The following is a 19197-nucleotide window of genomic DNA, read 5'->3' as shown; positions in this document are numbered from 1 at the left end:
AAAGACTGGCACTAAAGCAAATGCTCTACTGATATATGGAAAAAAAATGAATACCATTTGGCTGTTGCGTGGTATGTTGTTTTGAAATTAATATAGATAGAATCTTCTCATAATAGCAAAATGGCAATTATCCCAATACCTCTATTTTTTCTTGCAATTCTTATTTCTTGCCTCAAAAATAAAATGAAAACACAATAAAATTACTGCAACTGTATTTCTACCACCTTCCTGACTATTAGGGCACATGATAAAAGCTTCTTTCAGATATGTCTGGATTTTAGATTTCTTCAGCAAAGCCCCTATATTTTGTAAAGTTACTTTAAAAAAATCACTATTAGAAAATATATGTACAAGACTCTCAGTAGCGAGGTTTGAAAAACACTGCTAGCATTTAGCATTCATACCACGGCATCAATAGTGACACAATCTGGTGTTTGCAACTATCATGTACTGATTTTAACCTTGAGACACTGAATGCTGCGGCTTGCTGCAATTACATTAGCAGGCAGAGGAGGCAGACCTCAGTCAATATCCAGAGAAACCAAAATGCTCTTGGAATATGTTGCACTACAAACAGCAGTACAATATACTGCTGCTTCCTAGTTCCCTTACGTACTGTTACACATCAGAAACTGTGAAGGGCTAGATGGTATCATATATACGGTGGTATCAAGTCAAAGATACTCATCAAATCCTGAAAGTCTTTGCATTAAATTCAACAGTAAATCAGCTCTAGGTGTTGCAGAGACATCTGAGGAGGATCAAAGTTGTGGGAAGTGTTCTCACAATCTCCAAACCACTTATTCTCAGAACAACAATACTGTCTTTGAGGAGATGTACAAGTGAGTTCAATACTGCAACCGACTGCCCGCTATTCTCTGCCCTAAGTCAATAGTACCACAAATTCTGGAGAAGACAACATCAGAAGAGGAGACCCTATGGCCCTCAGATGCTGCTGGACTACAGGCTCCCCTTTCCAGGTACATATGGTTGTGTCCATGTCTATCAAGAACAACCTGCTTCACAAGGATATATGGCCAGAACATGTGTCACCACAATTCTAAACAACAGCTGAAATAAACTAAAGTATGATTTTCCTATGTGCTTTCATAATTCAAATTGCCAGGGTTTGGGTGGGAGGCTACTACAGCTCTTAAACCAAATTGTTCCAAGAACATTGTTTGTCAGCATTGTTTAAAAAACTTTTTGCTAAGTTTTTGTATTTTGTAGAGGTCCTTGAGCATACACATTCATTAAGGCTATAAATGTTTAGAATCAACTGAAAGAAACACAAAAGATGACTCACGGCCATTGTTGGACAAGGGCATATTGTCCAAGAATGTCTAACTAAAGAAAGTGTTCAAAATGCAGAAATCACTTATATTTGACTAAGAGTCACTGGCTACAGCAGAGACCCTGAATCAAACTGCAAGAGATATTGGGGTATTGCAACAAGTGTACAATTGTTATGGGACAATCAAATAAGAGAAGAACTGCAAGCATGCATTAAAATATAGTATGGTTATTTATGCTAAGGTTTGTTTTAGACAGGATCAAACTTGGCTGTTACGTTTTATCAGTTTTAAAGCTAACTAACTGATAGCTTAGACCAACTTCATTTGAGGAATAGTTGCATATCAGAAGTATTATAAGCAAAAGCAGGAGCAATAAAAACATTTCCTAACAGGTCAATCTTTGCAGATTTCCTCAGGATTCAATCCCACTCAGTTACTGTCAAGCAACTAAGCACAGGACAACCACAGGACAAGAAATAAAGCCTGTGGAGTTAATAGGAGGACACTTATTTCAGGTAGGTTTAGAGTTGGGTCTTTGATGAAAGGAAGACCTACTGTTTGCCACAGAAGGAAGGAAAGGTGATTGCTCCAGAGGGAAGATCTAGAATCATTGGGTGAAAACTGCAGGGAAGCAGATTTTGATTAAACATTAGTAGAAGCTTCCTAACTGTAGGAGATGTTTAGCAATGTAAAAGGCTGCCTTGGAAGGTGGTGGAATCGCCTTCATTTTAGGTCAGAGATGTTGCAGTTGTATCCTGCACTGCAGGTCCAACATTGAGCAAGGGCTGACCTCCCACACTCCTCCCAACTCTGTGATTTTAGAGAGCCAGATACTAGATTAGTATCATTCTAAAGCCAAGCCTTAGTTTAAATGTTCTGGGCTCAGTCTTTTACTTGACTGCTTTCTAATAACATCTTCACATGGAAGTCCAGTGGTTGTCATAAATGCTTTTCTGCAGGTTTATCTAAGGGTTTATATCTCAAAGCTTTATTCCTCAACACCCTGTCCCTTAATTAATCACCAAGGATTATAAAAGTATTCTTGAAATCCTCCACACTAGAAAGAAAAGTCTTTGCATTGTCTTCTGTTGCTCTAGGCAACACTATTGGCAGAAAGTTCTTTCTTTTCTTTTCTTACTATAGGGACACAGTTTTGCCTACCAGCTTTTCCAGCTGATTTTGGATTAAGTCTGTTGCACAGTTGTAAAATCCATAGAGCCAACTGAGACTAAGCTACATATTAAGAACTCACAAAGCACCATGTTAAATTTTATTTATTTGCTCCTATTCTGTTACTTGCTGTTGCAAGCTGTTGCTTCTTACCTTCAAGCCTTCCGTCGGGAGTCTGTAGCCAAACCTTGCTGGCAGGTCATCAAATGTTTGTGTTACATTTTCAAAATTAAACTAAAAGCAAAAGGAAAGTGAAGGATTATATTATGTACTAAACTGGAAAGGGAACCATATAAAACCATTGTCATACTACTAAGAAATAAGATACCAATAGCACAAATCATTCATTTCTCAAAGTACAGTTCAACTGTCTCAACAAAATCTTGTCATATGCCCCACATTGTGCCCAGGACCAGCCCCTGAAGTTCCTTTCTTCACCTATTGACCTGCTTCAGTTTCAGTTTATAACATAGCTCAGCAATATTTTAATTCCCAAGGTTCTTCCACCTTCAAACATTTTTGCAATGAGTTAAATGCTGAACAACTCTTTGGAAGTGTTCCAGTTCCTTAAATTTCACTGTAAAGTCTGCTTTTACTGTAAAAAGAATGCACAGTAAACAGCAAAGAGTGGTTTGCAAAATGTTTTAACATTAAAGTTTTTAATCCTAAACAGTCTTTGCTAATTTTTCTACAACAGACTAACACGACAAGGCCCTGGAAATTGTTACAAAGCAAAATCAAGACTATGTCTTTAAAACAGACAAAACAGGCAGTATGTGTTTTGAACTTAAATTAGACATTGTAAAATGCTTTCTTCAGAGTCTACAACCGTCAGATTGCAGAAACCCGCTAAAATTATGTAATCTGGATTCTTTTGCCTGAGCTCTTTTTATGCTTCTGACCAGAGTCAAAAAAAAGGCCATTTTAAATGCAATTAAGTAAAATAAAAGTTATGTTTTCAACATATTGCAAGGAAGAAAATATACTATTTGTGAAAACTGAACTAGAGCCAACTAGAGCCCAGTGTGTTTGTGATAGTGAATCCTTGTCATAAGCGGAGGACTTTCTGGTCAAAAGAAATAAGGGACTCTTTTATTAAATACAGATTCCTGGGTTGACCACAGGCTTAATGCAGATGTGGGAAGAGCGAAGAATGGAGAATTTGCTAGGAGAGAACAGCTATCAGAGAAAAAAACACTTTTGTAAGAAACTAGTAAAAGGGGGAAAGGGGGAAAACAGAGGGGAAGGAGTAAGTTCTGCAATCACACATTATTGCTGGTAAAGATTTATTTTCTTTATAAATCAAGAGAGGCACTACAGCTCAAGGTTGCATGACAGTAATGTTATATCCAGTCCTGTAAGCCTGGATGACCTAGGAGGGGAGAAAGCTTTATTGCAGTGTATATGTTAGGGAGAAAGCAATGAGAGATTCCCCCTCCTCTCTTTCTCAGTACAGTAACTAAGGGCGTTGATTGGCAGGAGTTTCAAGACTAACAAAAGAACGGACGTTTCACATTCATGAATTTCTTGCCACAAGTGAATGGAGTGCAATGGTCATACAAAGGGAAGTGTGGGAGGCTGTAGATTAGAGAACACTTAGAAATGGCCAAAAGCAGGGACCACCATCATGTTAAACCATAGTTTGTTTTAAACTATGCTTTAATGTGAACAAGCAACATATTAGTTATATTTAAAACTTATATCCTTCCCTCATCACAAGACGCCTGTGTGAATTGCACACACAGAACAAGGTAATAAAACCAATAGTAGCAACAGTTCTTACTACACAAGCCAATCTTGCAGCTTTAAAAGGCCTGTTCAAAAACACAGGGGCTCAGGAGGTGCCTGAAGATATAGAACGTTGGTGCCAAAGTAACGTCCAGAGGAAGTATGTTCCAAAACTATGGTGTTACTGCTGAGAAGGCTCTCCGACAGGTCAGTGACCCCCAGATTCTACTTAAGCCTGGAACTACCAGCAGTGTTTCCACAGGAGTTATCGTGCCCCAGGCTGGATGGTATAGGAGAGGCATTCTGCAGGTAATCAGGTCACTAACCATTTAGGGCTTTATATATCAGAACCTTGAATTCACATTAAACCATTGTCTAACATAAACTATAGTTGAATTGAGATGCAAACTGGGCCCCTGACTAGAACTGATCAGCCCCAACAGACTGCTAGGTCACTATACACAGTAACTTAATCAAATGGAAACAGGAGATCAAAAGCAATATATCACCCCATGCAGGCATTCCTACAGCAATTCCTCTTTGCATTGGAGACATTTTACTACCTTCTATGCTAAATAATGCATGTTTACAAGTTCTAAGTGAGACTATTGCAAGTAGATGAACTAATGTAGTGAAGTCCTTTGATTAGAGTTTTACTATCTTAAAATAAGTGTAAACTGCCTAACCCCATACTCATAAGCAAGCATGTGAAAGAAAACAGGAAATGCATACAAATTTGCATTTTTTTGCACCCACTGCTTGTAACCTATTACTGCTTGTAACCTATTACATCCCAAATCAGTTTCCACCCGTTTAAAAAAAGGTAAAGGACCCCTGACAGTTAAGTCCAGTCGCAAACAACTCTGGGGTTGCGGCGCTCATCTTGCTTTACAGGCCAAGGGAGCCGACGTTTGTCTGCAGACAGTTTTTCCAGGTCACGTGGCCAGCATGACTAAGCCGCTTCTGGTGAAACCAGATAAGCGCATGGAAATGCCGTTTACCTTCCCGCCGGAGTGGTACCTATTTATCTACTTGCACTTTGACGTGCTTTCGAACTGCTAGGTTGGCAGGAGCTGGGACCAAGCAATGGGAGCTCACCCCATCACGGGGATTCGAACTGCCAACCTTCCGATCGGCAAGCCCTAGGCTCAGTGGTTTAAACCACAGTGCCACCCATGTCCCTATTACCTAAAAGCTAGCTCAGATTTTTCAAAGATATTCCTATGTCAGTTTAAGGGTTGAGAGCCCCTTGGATCCTTTGACAACCTCATTGTCTCTTTAGGAATGCTTTACACACCCATGGTGTAATTTAATGCTGCACTATGAAGAACACTCCATCTGCACAAGTATTTCAGCTTGCCAGATGGAAGAAGCCCCCCTTTCGTCTCCCCATGCATTGCTGTGATGCTTATCCAGCCCCTCTCTCAGCCAATTTTGGGGTGCTTTGGGGGGGAGAGACAGCCCTGCTGTACAAGCAGAAGTCCTTGCTAAGTGCTTCCGCTGATGGGGGCCCTTTGGGTGAATCCCAACCATAGGGGGAAAAAAATTAAATAATACTTACGGCTAAAATATCTGCTTCCACAGGCAATAGGTTTAAGAAAGCAAACAGCTGAACTGTGAGAATGGTGTAGATTTGAGTGGCAGACAACATTAACATTCCTATTGACAGCAGCATTTTAATTAAATTCCTGCAAGACAAAAACAAAGAAAGTCAAGACTGGCAGAAGGCATTAATACTCTGATCCAATAAATACACATAGCTGCTACTGCACATAAAGTTACTTAAGCAAGTGCAGCTCAATCAAGGTTTGGCAGCTCTTCTGCCAGATTCTACTTCACCCAACCCCAAAAGATTGTTCTGTTCATCAGGCACACAGGTTTGTTCTGATGAAATGCTCAGATAGAAAGCATGTTGTACTTTATCCTACCCCATTCTGCATTTTCCTCATCTTCAATACATACACTTTCTGCTCTATGGCTTCATATCACATAGTTATATCATACTTGGGGATGGGTGCAGTGACAGGCAGCAGAGGAGTGCCATTCTGTCCTCTGAGTTAATGCAAAGTGCTAATCCCAAGCCAAAGCACACGACAAGTGCAAAGATGAATGCTGTGGTGAGTTGCTAGAGCAGCAGACACTAAGCTGCACCCCAAACATTGTTCTACCAGTCCAATGGCTTATAGAAACAAGATCATAAACAGAGTCAGTCACCCAAGGACTATGCTGAAATATTTTGCTTTATTAATATGCAAGAATAACTTTGAATTTCAACTCCTTTATTATTTACTTAGAATTGCTAAAAGTTGCTAAGGAGTTGTACCAGACTTTGGCAGGTAGGTGAGATAATTGTTTTCTGCACACAAAGCACAATGGCTTCTAAAACAAATCTACTGAGTCATTTACAAGTTCTATCAATCAAGTGACACACACTCCTCCAGCCTTCTGCTTTCATTTACATTAATGGTTTCAGTCTTCCAAACACTGATTTATTAATTGAAATCTACTTGTACTAATAGAATTAGAAGGCACCACTAAACCATACTGAAATTGAAATGCTCACTTACATTCTGCTTCACACCTGAAAACCTGCATGCTGTACTTGATTGCCACAAGTCATTGCAAAATCGAAGTAAAGTTGGCTAACCTGCTGCAATCTGAGAGCCAATATAAATGCCCCTACATGTATGATTTGCCAAATTGTGGAACACAAAATGTATTGAAGAAGAAAAGTGTGATCCTCATAACTAGCCACACTGTGGCAGCTAGAACTTGTGCTAGCCAGATGCTAGCCTAGTACACAGAAGCAGTCACACGCAGGCCAACAGCGCACACAAAAATCTTGAATTTTAGCACATCCTGCAGGGACTACAGGCTCTTGCTTAATTGGATTGTGCCTCACACAAGTGAAAAATTCCAAAAACAGATGATGGATCCAAAGATAAACTTCGCTGGGCTTTATTATGGCCTCACTCTTGATTCACATTAGAGAAACTGAATGCACACAAATTCCAACATTTCTGACTGGATACATAGGTGCTTTTGTGTTTTACATGTTTTTATTATTTAAAATATTTCTTTTTTTTTAAATGATATTTATTGATGTTTCAAATAATACAAAAAAGAAAAAAGAAAACGGAAAAAAAAAGAAAAACAGTCAACCTTAACAATCCTTTTTTTCCCCAATAACTTCTTTTCTGCGACTTCCCCTCACCTCCCCTTCTTGTATTCCTTATCCAGATAATTATTCAACAAGTTCTTGTTCTTAAATTTTTAACCCTAATTTGTTATTATGTCTAATTCAATTTATATATCAAATTTTAACTTGTATACATTAATCATTATGCTTAAATACTTTTTCTAAGGTCGACCCTGTATCCCTTGCACGAATTCCCCGTTTTTACACTAATAGCAATACAAAAAAAAGAAACAATAGAAAGAATCAAAAACATACTTGTGCACCCTTCGGATTTCCAGATCCCACCCTCCCCTTCCCAGTTTCAATCCCCAAACCATTGTCCATTTGTCCTTATGCTGTCAGCCTGGGTTCCTCACATCAAAAGCCCTTAAATCTCTCTCAGTTCCTTTCTGCCGGTTTTTTTGAAAGTCCTCTGTAATAACCACCGAGTCTCGGAAGGGCTCTATCCCAAAAATGTCCATGTTCCATCCGGCCGGGCCTCCAGATTTAAAGGTGGAACTCAAAACTTGTTTCCTAATCTTTATAGGTCCAAATGTCCCAAATTCTTCAGCTCTCCACAAAGGGAGAACTTTCCATTCTTCCTTCTTCAGTTCAAACCAAATTTTCATCATCCAGTCCTCTTTTTCTTTTATATCCTTCTTAACAGGCCTCCGGTTCCCTTTTGCCTTCTGCAACATGTCAGCCCCTCCTTCCTGATGCTCCTGTTCAGCAAATATCTCTTTCTGCACTTTTTCTTGTTCAGCTGCCTGGGCTGTAGACAAAACATGGCTCTGCTGTACCAATTTTCTCACGAGAAAAGCAACCTCTTCCAGATCAGCTAGTATTTTTCGACCTATTTCCATTCTTGTAGTGTCCCTGAATCCCCTCTAGAGGGATTCTGGTTATTATGTATTCCTTACACTTCCAGCCCCAAAGTCCAGTTAGCTTGTTTCAATTCTTCTTTATTTTCAACAATTTCTCACTATATTGTAACAAATGTAGCCAGCAAAAGCATCAGAAACAAAGTTCTCTACTTTTCCCCACTTTGACAGCTAATTTGACAGCTGTCAAAGTCTTCTATGTCTCCTCAGCAGGCTCCTCTCACGGATCGCTTGTTTACAAGACTAGGGAAACGGACTTCCTCTTTGGTCTTCCCCGGTCGTGCCAAATTCAAGAAGATTTTTTCTTTTAGAAGTCCAATTTCCGTATTACTCACGGGTTGTTGCTTTTAGTCCAAATGTTCATAGGAAAAAGTCAGCGCTCTCGGTCGAACGGCATGCGGCTTCGCTCGTCAGGGGAAGCAGAGGACTCACAGCACCACGCCGCTCCCGTCCCCCGCTCCGCAGCCTTTAAAAAGGCTCTGTCGCGGGTCGGGGGCGCAAAACGGTGCCCGCCGAGTCACCAGGTCCACGGGCTTCCGTGCCCGTGGTTTTTGAGGGTCTCCACGTCGCCGGCGCGGCAGGACCCGACCCCTGTCGAGCAGATTCCCTCCGGAGCTCGGAGGGAATCCGCCATTCGGCTGTGGCGCCAACCCGGAAGCTCCTAAAATATTTCTAAACTGCCCTTTATCCAAATGGAATTTACACAACTTAGGTCCAGGATACCTCAGGGACCACCTAATCTCTTATATACCTGTTTGATTACTATCTTTTCTGAGGGAATCACTAGTGGTACCCCATGGCTCAGATGTACAGCCTGTATCCACAAGGGGCCATGTGTTCAGTATTTTGTGGAATTCCCTTCCAGTTGAGGTCAAATAGACTGCCTCCCAGTTGAACTTCCGGTGCTTACGGAATACTTTTTAATTCCAGGAGGCTTTTAAACTGAGTAATTTTATAATTTTTACTCATTTTAGTCTTAATGTTTTGCAGTTCCTATATGCCACTTAAGAGACAAGTATGATTAAGTGATATAAAATTATTCAAATAAATAAGATTAAAACAATTAAAAACATCAATAAATTAAAGCTTGGAGGCAGCAATAAACAACTGTTAAATGAATAAAAGAAAACCCTAAAATGCCAGGGTAAACAGAAATGTTTAATTTGTTTCTGCAAGGACTAATATTAGCACTAGTTGTACTTCTTGGAGAGGGCATTCCAATTTGGGACACTACCATTAACTTTACAGATGTCATTTGCCTCTGGTGTTCTGTTCTGCCTTAATTCTCCCACAAAATAAACTGGTCATTGGTGGAGTAGGTTCTTTGATTCCTTGGAAGATGATGAGACATTCTTCATCAGTGAGAAGAACAGCAATGGCTGTCAAACTTTCAGTTGCAGGATACTGCAGAAATTTACACAGGTCCCACTTTCAGGCTTCCCACAGACATCTGGATGGCCATGATGAGAACAGGGTGCTGGACTAGATGGGACACTAGCCTACTCTTGCAGGATCTTCTTACGTTAAGCTTCCCTGAAGAGTACTTTGCCCACCACTACTGATCTTCCCCTATAATGCAAAGTCACAGAGGTACACTGGACATTTGGGGGGGGGGGGCTGTTAAAACACACCTCTGTATGAATTGTGGAAATATTAGCAGAGCCCCACCATCCCTGATTTTCAAGAGATGTCTGGAATCATCAACACTGCCCAACTATCCACTTGGCAAGAGATGGCAACTGAGAGTTTCAGTAGTACAGTACTATGCTGGGTTGGAATGCATAGTTAATAGCATTAATTTCTTATCATTTCTTATTAATGTTCAAAGGCAAAGTCTGACTTTCAGGAAGAAGTTACACTCTGAGCAGTTGAATCATTCACACGATACATACTCACTTTTTTGGCTCTTGTTTAACTATTTTCCAAAAACTAATTTCAGGCCAGAATCTACTGCTCAACAATGCAAAGATCCTTTAGATGCGTTAACCACCTCAAATACTACAGCGTCCACTATCCTTACACTTCACCAAGTCTAGAGAGCCCTCACTTTTGAAAGCTGAAAATCTGCATTTCCCATTTGTCAAGGCTTCATACAGTGATCTCACAGATGTTCCAACTATCCTGCCTGTAGAAAAATCTCTCTTTGGAAATGGGACAGAGTCATCACATACATGAAGTATTGCACCAGAAATAGGTAAGGTAAAAAGGTAAAGGACCCCTGGATGGTTAAGTCCAGTCAAAGGTGACTTTGGGGTGCGACGTTCATCTCTGCTTGCAGGCCAAGGGAGCCAGTGTTTGTCTGCAGACAGCTTTCCAGGGTCATGTGGCCTGCATAACTAAACCGCTTCTGGTGCAATGGGACACCGTGACAGAAGCCAGAGCACACAGAAACACTGTTTACCTTCCCGCCACAGCAGTACCTATTTGCTCCACGACACACCTGTTAGCACCCATGGCTGTTGAAGTCCCAACCTCAGCTGTCATCATTAGCATCACAACACACCTGGAATGGACAGTTTGTGAATTAAGTCTGATTGGCCCATCTGAACCTCACTTTCTTTCCACCATCTTCCCTTAAGCTTACTATCCAGCAGTAGCTTAACAGATCTCCTAGCCCTGAGACAACTGAACAAATTGCCAGGTCACTGATCTTGCCACCTTATTTCTTCCTATACTGTTGCAATTCATCTTTTAAAGTAGGGCAAGCTTCTTCACGTTTGACAGCTATCAACTATCAGATGCAACCTATTTTCAAATCCCAGTTGCCTCTGAAACAAAAATCAAGTCTAATTAATATTCTGAAAGAGCCCCAAAGCATTCCCCTTCTCCAATACTCATTTTCACATACTTCTGTAAGTTACTTTTCTGAACCCTAGCCCAGTTACAGAATATAATTGAGGCTGTAGCCAGATGCGCTTCCTCATGAAACGTTGAACACAAGCAAAGTCAATAGTTTAATGACTCCACTTTACATGAAGTCCCATTTTTAAAAACCACTTACATTGTTTATAAATGCTTTTAAATACATAAAACTGACAGATCTCTGAAGGTTCTGAACTAACTTGTAGAGTATGAAAGAAAAAGGGTAAACTGAAATCACAAGAACTTTGACTGCAGAACAACTGTTTTCTGTATTAAGGAATATATGCTATTGCAAGTGTCTGGGCAATCTGATGATGTGTTCCTATTCCAGTCGAAGAAAGAAATAGATGCAAGGAACAAGAAAATAAAAGACTACAGTATAAGGACTTCATGAACGTGACAGCTCCAACTTCCCATTTTACAAATGCTACCACTCATTTTGAAAACAAAGGTAGCTTTTAATGTTTATTAGTTTTGGAAATCAAAGTATAGAATATTCTCCAACACAAATCTTGCAGCAGGAATGAGGAACTTCAGGACTGGGGACCTTCTATTTCTCCACAGCCCACAAGACTCACTGGCCCTTTTCTGCTCCTTCCTCCAGTTTTTCGGCCTGGCTGGAATGTGACCTTCAACTGCTTGCCTGGATGGGCAGATTCATACATACAAAACTCTGACTTGTGTGACTGGACTACAAAGATAAGAATCATATTCACTGTACCACCACCACTGGCATGTGGCCCCCAAAATGTTGCCTACTAGGGAAAGTGGCCCTCAAGTTGATAAACAATTCTCAACCCATCTTTCAATAACACAGCAGCATAGAAGAGTTCCTATCCTGTTGGAAATATGAAAGATAGATTAAAGATGTACAGATAAAAGAAGTACTGACAAGATGGGACACTATTAGTTGGCTTTCTTCCTAAATAAATGAGAGAGAAAAAGCCACAGCAGTTTCACCTATGAAAGATAACTGCTATCTTTGTTCTCAAACTAAAGGAAAAGCAGCCCACATTTTACGTTAATAAAAAAAAAAATCAAATTTGGGACAGAAAAGAAGTAGTTGGCATATCTGTTAGCTTTGGGTTAAAAAAAAATCACTGGTGGTAGGGAAGAATGGGCTGTGCATGCAAATTTTAATTTGCGATTACTATTTTAATAAACCAACCTACAAATATACTGATTAAAACTGGAGAGGCCCAGGAATAGTTATACAAACTCATTTTGGATCTTTTTCCATTATTAAAAATGCATGCATGCCTTTTTAAAACCTCAAAGGTGGCTAATAACCAAAAGCAAGAATATTAGAATAAATAAGAACATCTTAGCAATTTAAAATAAGCTATATCTATAATCCATAAAGCCACCAACCCTGTCAGACAAGGTCAGTCCTCAATAATTCAATGGTATACCTTTTACTATATTTAGTAGAAAAGCAAGCATCTTTATGATATGTGGGAGAGTAGTGCTATCCTTGAGTATGAATAGCACTTTACAAAGCATAAAAGTCAAATTCCTGCCCAAAGGAGTTACAATCTAAAATACAACACAAAGGAGTCAGAGTATGATGGAGGCAGTGTAAACAGTGGGAGAGTGTGTATTATTTGAGTTATATATACTTCAGGTTAGTTACAGTGGGATATGTAGACTACAGGGTACAGTGGTGCATCGCAAGACGAAATTAATTTGTTCCGTGAGTCTCTTCGTCTTGCGGTTTTTTCGTCTTGCGAAGCATGGCTATTAGCGGCTTAGCGCTATTAGAGGTTTAGCGGCTTAGCGGCTATTAGTGGCTTAGAAAAGGGGGGGAGAGGGAAAAAACTCGCAAGAACTCGCCCGACGTTTCATCTTGCAAAGCAAGCCCATAGGGAAATTCGTCTTGCGAAGCACCTCAAAAGACGGAAAACCCTTTCGTCTAGCAAATTTTTCGTCTTGCGAGGCATTCGTCTTGCGGGGCACCACTGTATATCAAATGTTCGTAGAAAAGTGAGTTTTTGAGAAAAGATTAGAGAGTTAGCAAGTGGCATCACAATCAGGAAGGCCAGATGAAGACTGAAAAATATTCTCTCCCCCACAACCACACCTCCTTCTTCCAATTAGGTCCTCTCCTCATCCAGCTCTATATTGGCTTGATCTCACTACCCTTACTGGGCACTTTTTTGTTGGGGCAGGGGAAGTTTAGAAACTTGACACTCCACTTTACACCTAGATAGAGCAGCCAATACCTAATTTTTGAGAGCAGCGCTTTATTTTCCTCCATAGGAATAACTCACTTCTTATATGAGAGAAAATAAAAGGCACATACTCAGGAACACTTAACCTACCCCCTAACCCAATGCCTAGACCAGGGGTCTGCAACCTTTAAGACAAAAAGAGCCATTTGGACCTGTTTCCGAAGAAAAAACAACTGGGAGCCGCAAAACCATTGCAACATAGAAAATTAATCAAGGCCCCAGTGTACCATAAATCATAATCAGTGCCTGATGTAAATAATAATTAATAATGAGGGCCCAATGTCATCCTCGTCATTATAAAAATTACTTTTTTGTCACTTTTTTATTATTTCTTTGTTTGACCCCTCAGAATTACTCCTCCTCATAGAAATAAACGTTAAATTAACAAGTTACCTTTTTGTGCGTGTGTGTTCTTCACTCCCCTTCAAAACAGTGACCTGCGTACATGCCCCTTACAATGTAGCGGGCGGGCGGGAAGGTGACGTCGGGACGGTGCGTGACTAACGCATGCACCGCCCCCATGCGACGTCACAGCCAGTACAGCGCCCGCCACAGTGGGGAGTGTTGGGGCGCACAATGCGCCTCCTCCCCTCGCTAGTATCTGCCCCGGAGCTGCGGCAAAGGTGTAAAAGAGCCACATGCGGCTCTGGAGCCGCGGGTTGCAGACCCCTGGCCTAGACCAACAGCAGGCTCTCCTTCCTCTTGATTGTAACCAGATGGAAGCCTGCTTACCCTGCCCTACAGAACTAAAAACAGACCCATCCCTTGTCTACAAAGTCTCATTCTGACTGCATAGACATTCCCTGACTCAAGCTTCAATATGACTCAATGTGACTTTGTGAGCACCTGCCAGGGATATTTGAATCCAAGTATTGGAGCATGTTTAGGTTCACTGGGCCAGGCACCTTCCACCTGAAAGGAAAGGTGGGCCAAGTATTTTGGTCCTGTCTTTTCCACCCCAAGACTTAAGTGCACCAATGGAAGGGACATTGTGCAATATTTGTGAAGCTACAGGAACTGCATCTACAAGCCGCCTAAATACAGGGGTGCTGTATTTTGCTTCTCAGTACACCTTTCCCTAAGGCAAAGCAATAGAAATAGATACTGTGCCTACACCCCATTTAGAAGGCCAGGTAGCTTCACGATACCCACTCAGAAGCCAAGTCACTGGCTCCTGAAATTAGCAAACCAAGGAGACTGCAAATTAGGTTAGGACATGACGAAAGCAACTGGAAGATCAGGCTGCTCAATACCATAACTAGGGAAACAGCTTAATCATTTTGCTCTCAGAATTTTCCTGAGCACCTGTGAAAACACAGGGAGCTGCCTTATACAAAGCCAGATCATTGGTCATCAACTCAGTATTCTCTACAGCAACTGAGAATCAGATGTCAAGGGTTTCAGACAGTGGTCATTCCCAACCCTATTAAAAGCTCTGAGCTCCAAGAATCATTCTTACCAAGGAACAATTATGTATGACACAGGAACACAGGTCTTCAGACTGTTGGGGACTCAGAAATGGAGGGTCATATTTGAGGCTAAGAACTGCCCACGCCTCTAGTGCAATTTACATATACCTTTAAGGGATTGATGTTTACTGACCTCCTCTTCAAATGATTTTTATATATAAGATAAATGCCCTGGCCTTATTCCATACTCTCCTGGTTCATGTTAGGCTGCTTCAGGGTTGCCTACTGAACAGGCAACAAAGCAATAGGGAGGACTGTTGGGGAGATGGAAGTGTTATGGACCTTGAATCCTTGCTTCAGGCAATATATACGGTATACCCAAACTGGTCCAATGCAGCTTGGAGCTCTAGCTAGAAAACTTGTAGCTTCCATCTGCCAAGTCAGAAGATCAGCTGACTCACAAGCTCCAGTATAGAGACATTTCTCATTTTAGAAGTTATGTACCGTAATTTTCGCTCCATAACATGCAGTTTTTTCCTCCTAGAAAGTAAGGGGAAATGTCTGTGCGTGTTATGGAGCGAATGCAGGGGAATCTGCTGCAGTTGTGAGCAGTCCATGGCTCGCTTTGAAACAGCAAAGCGGGTGTAAGCGGCTCCTGTCAGCGAGCTGAGCCGGGAGGAGGGAGAGAAGCAGAGCGGGCTTGGCTGCTTTAAAACAACCCCGTGCTCTATGTCCCTCTCTCCTCCCCACTGAGCTCGCTAAGTAGCAGCAAAGCTTTTCAGCCAGCCTAGCCGGGAGGAGGGAGAGAAGCAGAGCAGGGTTGGCTGCTTTAAAACAACCCCATGCTCTCTGTCCCTGCCTGCAGTTTTTTGCTGTCCGATTTTGGATTAGCCACTATAGGGGCTGTGTATGTGTATGTGTGTGCTTGAGCTATCGTTCTCCTCCTGCTGCTTCCTGTTCACTCTCCCAGCGCCCCTGCGCTCTCTTGCGACTTTAGGATTGATACTCTGTGTGTCTCTCTCTGTGTGTGTGTGAGCTATCGTTCTCCTCCTCCTGCTTCCCGTTCACTCTCCCAGCGCCCCTGCGACTTCCAGCGCCCCTGCAACTTTAGGATTGATACTCTGTGTCTCTCTCTCTCTGTGTGTGAGCTATCGTTCTCCTCCTCCTGCTTCCCGTTCACTCTCCCAGCGCCCCTGCGACTTCCAGCGCCCCTGCAACTTTAGGATTGATACTCTGTGTCTCTCTCTGTGTGTGAGAGAGCTATCGTTCTCCTCCTCCTGCTTCCCGTTCACTCTCCCAGCGCCCCTGCGACTTCCAGCGCCCCTGCAACTTTAGGATTGATACTCTGTGTCTCTCTCTGTGTGTGAGAGAGCTATCGTTCTCCTCCTCCTGCTTCCCGTTCACTCTCCCAGCGCCCCTGTGACTTCCAGCGCCCCTGCAACTTTAGGACTGATACTCTGTGTGTCTCTCTGTGTGTGAGGGATCGTTCTCCTCCTCCTGCTTCCCGTTCACTCTCCCAGCGCCCCTGCGCTCTCCTGCGACTTTAGGATTGATACTCTGTGTGTCTCTCTGTGTGTGAGGCATCATTCTCCTTCTCTTGCTTCCCCTTCACCCCCCCCAGCGCCCCGGAGACTTTAGGGTGACTTTAGCATGGATCCACATGGATCCTCAGGATTTTTGCATTGGGCTACCACAAACTCACCATCACATCACATGCCTGTGGCCACAGCATGAACCACAAAAATCATACATCCACTGTTTCGTTTAGAATATTTTTTTCATGTTTTCCTCCTCTAAAAACTACGTGCGTGTTATGGTCTGGTGCGTGTTATAGAGCGAAAAATATGGTAGTTGAATAAAAGATCCAATCTTAATTCTCCAAGTGCCTGACAGCTGTCCCAGAAACCTTCTCTCTTCCTGTGCATCTGATGGGTGAGCTTTAATCTGTTTGTCTTTTTATCCTTCACAGTCTCCCACAGGGTGCTTTTCCAGATTGGAGTTCCCTGCTCTTCTAGCAAGTGATAATCCTCTCAAACTGTTGACCAACTCCCTGAAACCCAAGTGCCTACAACGAATTAGATCATAGCTGGGCAGGGATCTTCCTCAGTTTGGTCAATGTTCCATTAACACATAAGGAGGAGGAGCTAGTCACCCAATACACATTTAACAGTAGAAATAACACTTAAGCTTATGTTTTGAGAAACACATCTGCTATACTACTTATCTAATAGAGGCAGTTTAATCTGGAAAGTATGAAAAGAGCATGTCCAGAACTTCTTTATTTTTGCTCTGACAGATTTAGTTGAAAACAAAGTGATACTGAACAGCTGACCTACTGTGTGAGAGACCTGTGGCTTCTTCACCATTTACAAGTTGATCAGCAGTGTGTTGAACTAACAGTAGTCTACCAAGCATGTCCCTGGCAATCTGTAAGAACTAAGAGCTCAGTGCTCTCTGAATTCTAAAGTGCATTAAATGCAAATAAAAATCAAAGTATCTTCTCAGTATCACATTTCCATCTAAGTAACAGCAATGCCAGGTGATTGGGAAGGACTATATAATTCATTCTTTAGAAAAGAAAGGATGCAGTGCCACTGTATTCTGCTCTGGTCAGACCTCACCTGGAGTACTGTGTCCAGTTCTGGGCACCACAGTTCAAGAAGGACACTGACAAACTGGAACGGGTCCAGAGGAGGGCAACCAAAATGGTCAAAGGCCTGGAAACGATGCCTTATGAGGAACGGCTAAGGGAGCTGGGCATGTTTAGCCTGGAGAAGAGGAGGTTAAGGGGTGATATGATAGCCATGTTCAAATATATAAAAGGATGTCACATAGAGGAGGGAGAAAGGTTGTTTTCTGCTGCTCCAGAGAAGCGGACACAGAGCAATGGCTCCAAACTACAAGAAAGAAGATTCCACCTAAACACTAGGAAGAACTTCCTGACAGTAAGAGCTGTTCGACAGTGGAATTTGCTGCCAAGGAGTGTGGTGGAGTCTCCTTCTTTGGAGGTCTTTAAGCAGAGGCTTGACAACCATATGTCAGGAGTGCTCTGATGGTGTTTCCTGCTTGGCAGGGGGTTGGACTCGATGGCCCTTGTGGTCTCTTCCAACTCTATGATTCTATGATTCTAATATGAGCCCATTTCATTAGATGTAGTCTACTGTTGTTTATTATAACAGTTAGCATCCTGCCTTTCTGAAAATGAAATGAGATGAAATGAAAAGAACAGATAACACCAAAGAGACCAATACGTTATCATAGAATCTCAAATGTTAGAAACTCAGATATATAATCTAATCACCAAAAATTGCACCTTAAACCTGGGTTCCAGTAGACACAATGGAATGTTTAGGAACCAGAGGTCCCCCCCCAGTGGGATTTATAATCATCATTCTTCATGTCGTTTCTATACTGCTTTATATTTTAAAGAACAAATCTCAAAGCAGTTTACAACACATTAAAACAACAAATAAAACAATCCAGAATAAAACAATTTCAAGCTTTAAGGGAAATATTTCAGATCCTTCTCTACGTGACATTATGCTTTTCCCAGTCACCACCCTGGCATCCAGAGATCTCCACATGGTCGCAATTTGACCCATGCCAGGAGCAAAACATGCCTGGCTAATTTCTAGCACTGCATAGAATCTGAATTGTAGAGTTGGAAGGGACCACAAGGGTAATATAGTCCAACTATCCTATGTCTACTATACCTAGCATAATTCTAGTATTTTTTTAAAAAAAGAACTCAAACAGGTTTTGAATCTTATTCTATTGCTTACAAATTCTGTAATTTATTTTCTAAACTAAGAAGAGAATTCAAAATTATTCTGATTATATTCTTACCATGGTGATTTCTTAATTATCTTGAACAAATCCCTTCTACTGGGGGACAGCTGAAGTCTGATATTCAGCAGATGATTTCTTCAAGGCTTTGAGTTCTTATCATGGCAATTACCATTTGGGAATTAGAAAAACAGAACAGCAGGGCCCACTCAATGGCTCAGGCTGCCTTTTGATTCTTCCAAGAGATAACACCAGTGTTTCCTTGCTTTCATCTTCCCTCACCATATCTTTACCACATGTGTTCTCTCCGATACTGCAGGCCTGTGTGCAGCATTTAAGTAAACTTTAGGCACTTTATCAATGAATGTTTTTAAAGCCTATTCTCAAGCTGCACAATCAAATAATGTTTTTAGGATATGCCATCACAATGACTGTTTCAGCTATATCAGTGCCACCAACAAATTTCAAATTGAACAGAAAAATCTGCTGTGCCAGCAGCTATCTGCTACAGCACAGAAACAAAAGCAGCTATAGATATAGCCTTCAGTGGCCACATAGTGGGATCCCTGTGTTTAAGATAATCATAACATCACAATAACATCACAAATAAGGCTCTTAAATTTATCCAATGACCTGGGAAAGGGAGAGGTTATACTA

General features: G+C 41.6%; 1 protein-coding gene across 5 annotated transcripts in view; it reads right to left on the bottom strand.

Annotated features, from left to right (window-relative positions):
* RNF13 (ring finger protein 13) overlaps positions 1-19197 on the bottom strand; it is a 57027-nt gene that overhangs the window by 36030 nt on the left and 1800 nt on the right. For 4 of the 5 annotated variants that reach the window (XM_081862686.1, XM_081862688.1, XM_081862687.1 and 1 more), the window contains exons 2-3: positions 5755-5881; positions 2619-2699 (exon numbers count right to left, since the gene is read on the bottom strand). In XM_081862686.1, coding sequence (XP_081718812.1) covers positions 2619-2699; positions 5755-5868 — 195 coding nt within the window. In that variant the 5' untranslated portion in view covers positions 5869-5881. Of the gene's footprint in view, positions 1-2618; positions 2700-5754; positions 5882-18600; positions 18625-19197 lie in introns of those variants that run through there. The other variant, XM_081862689.1, reaches the window with a different exon arrangement.

This window comes from Podarcis erhardii, assembly GCF_964252035.2.
Source record: "Podarcis erhardii genome assembly, chromosome: 5".
Lineage (NCBI taxonomy): Eukaryota > Metazoa > Chordata > Lepidosauria > Squamata > Lacertidae > Podarcis > Podarcis erhardii.
Note: the sequence above shows the minus strand (reverse complement) of the source record. Positions and strands in the feature narration are given on the sequence as shown.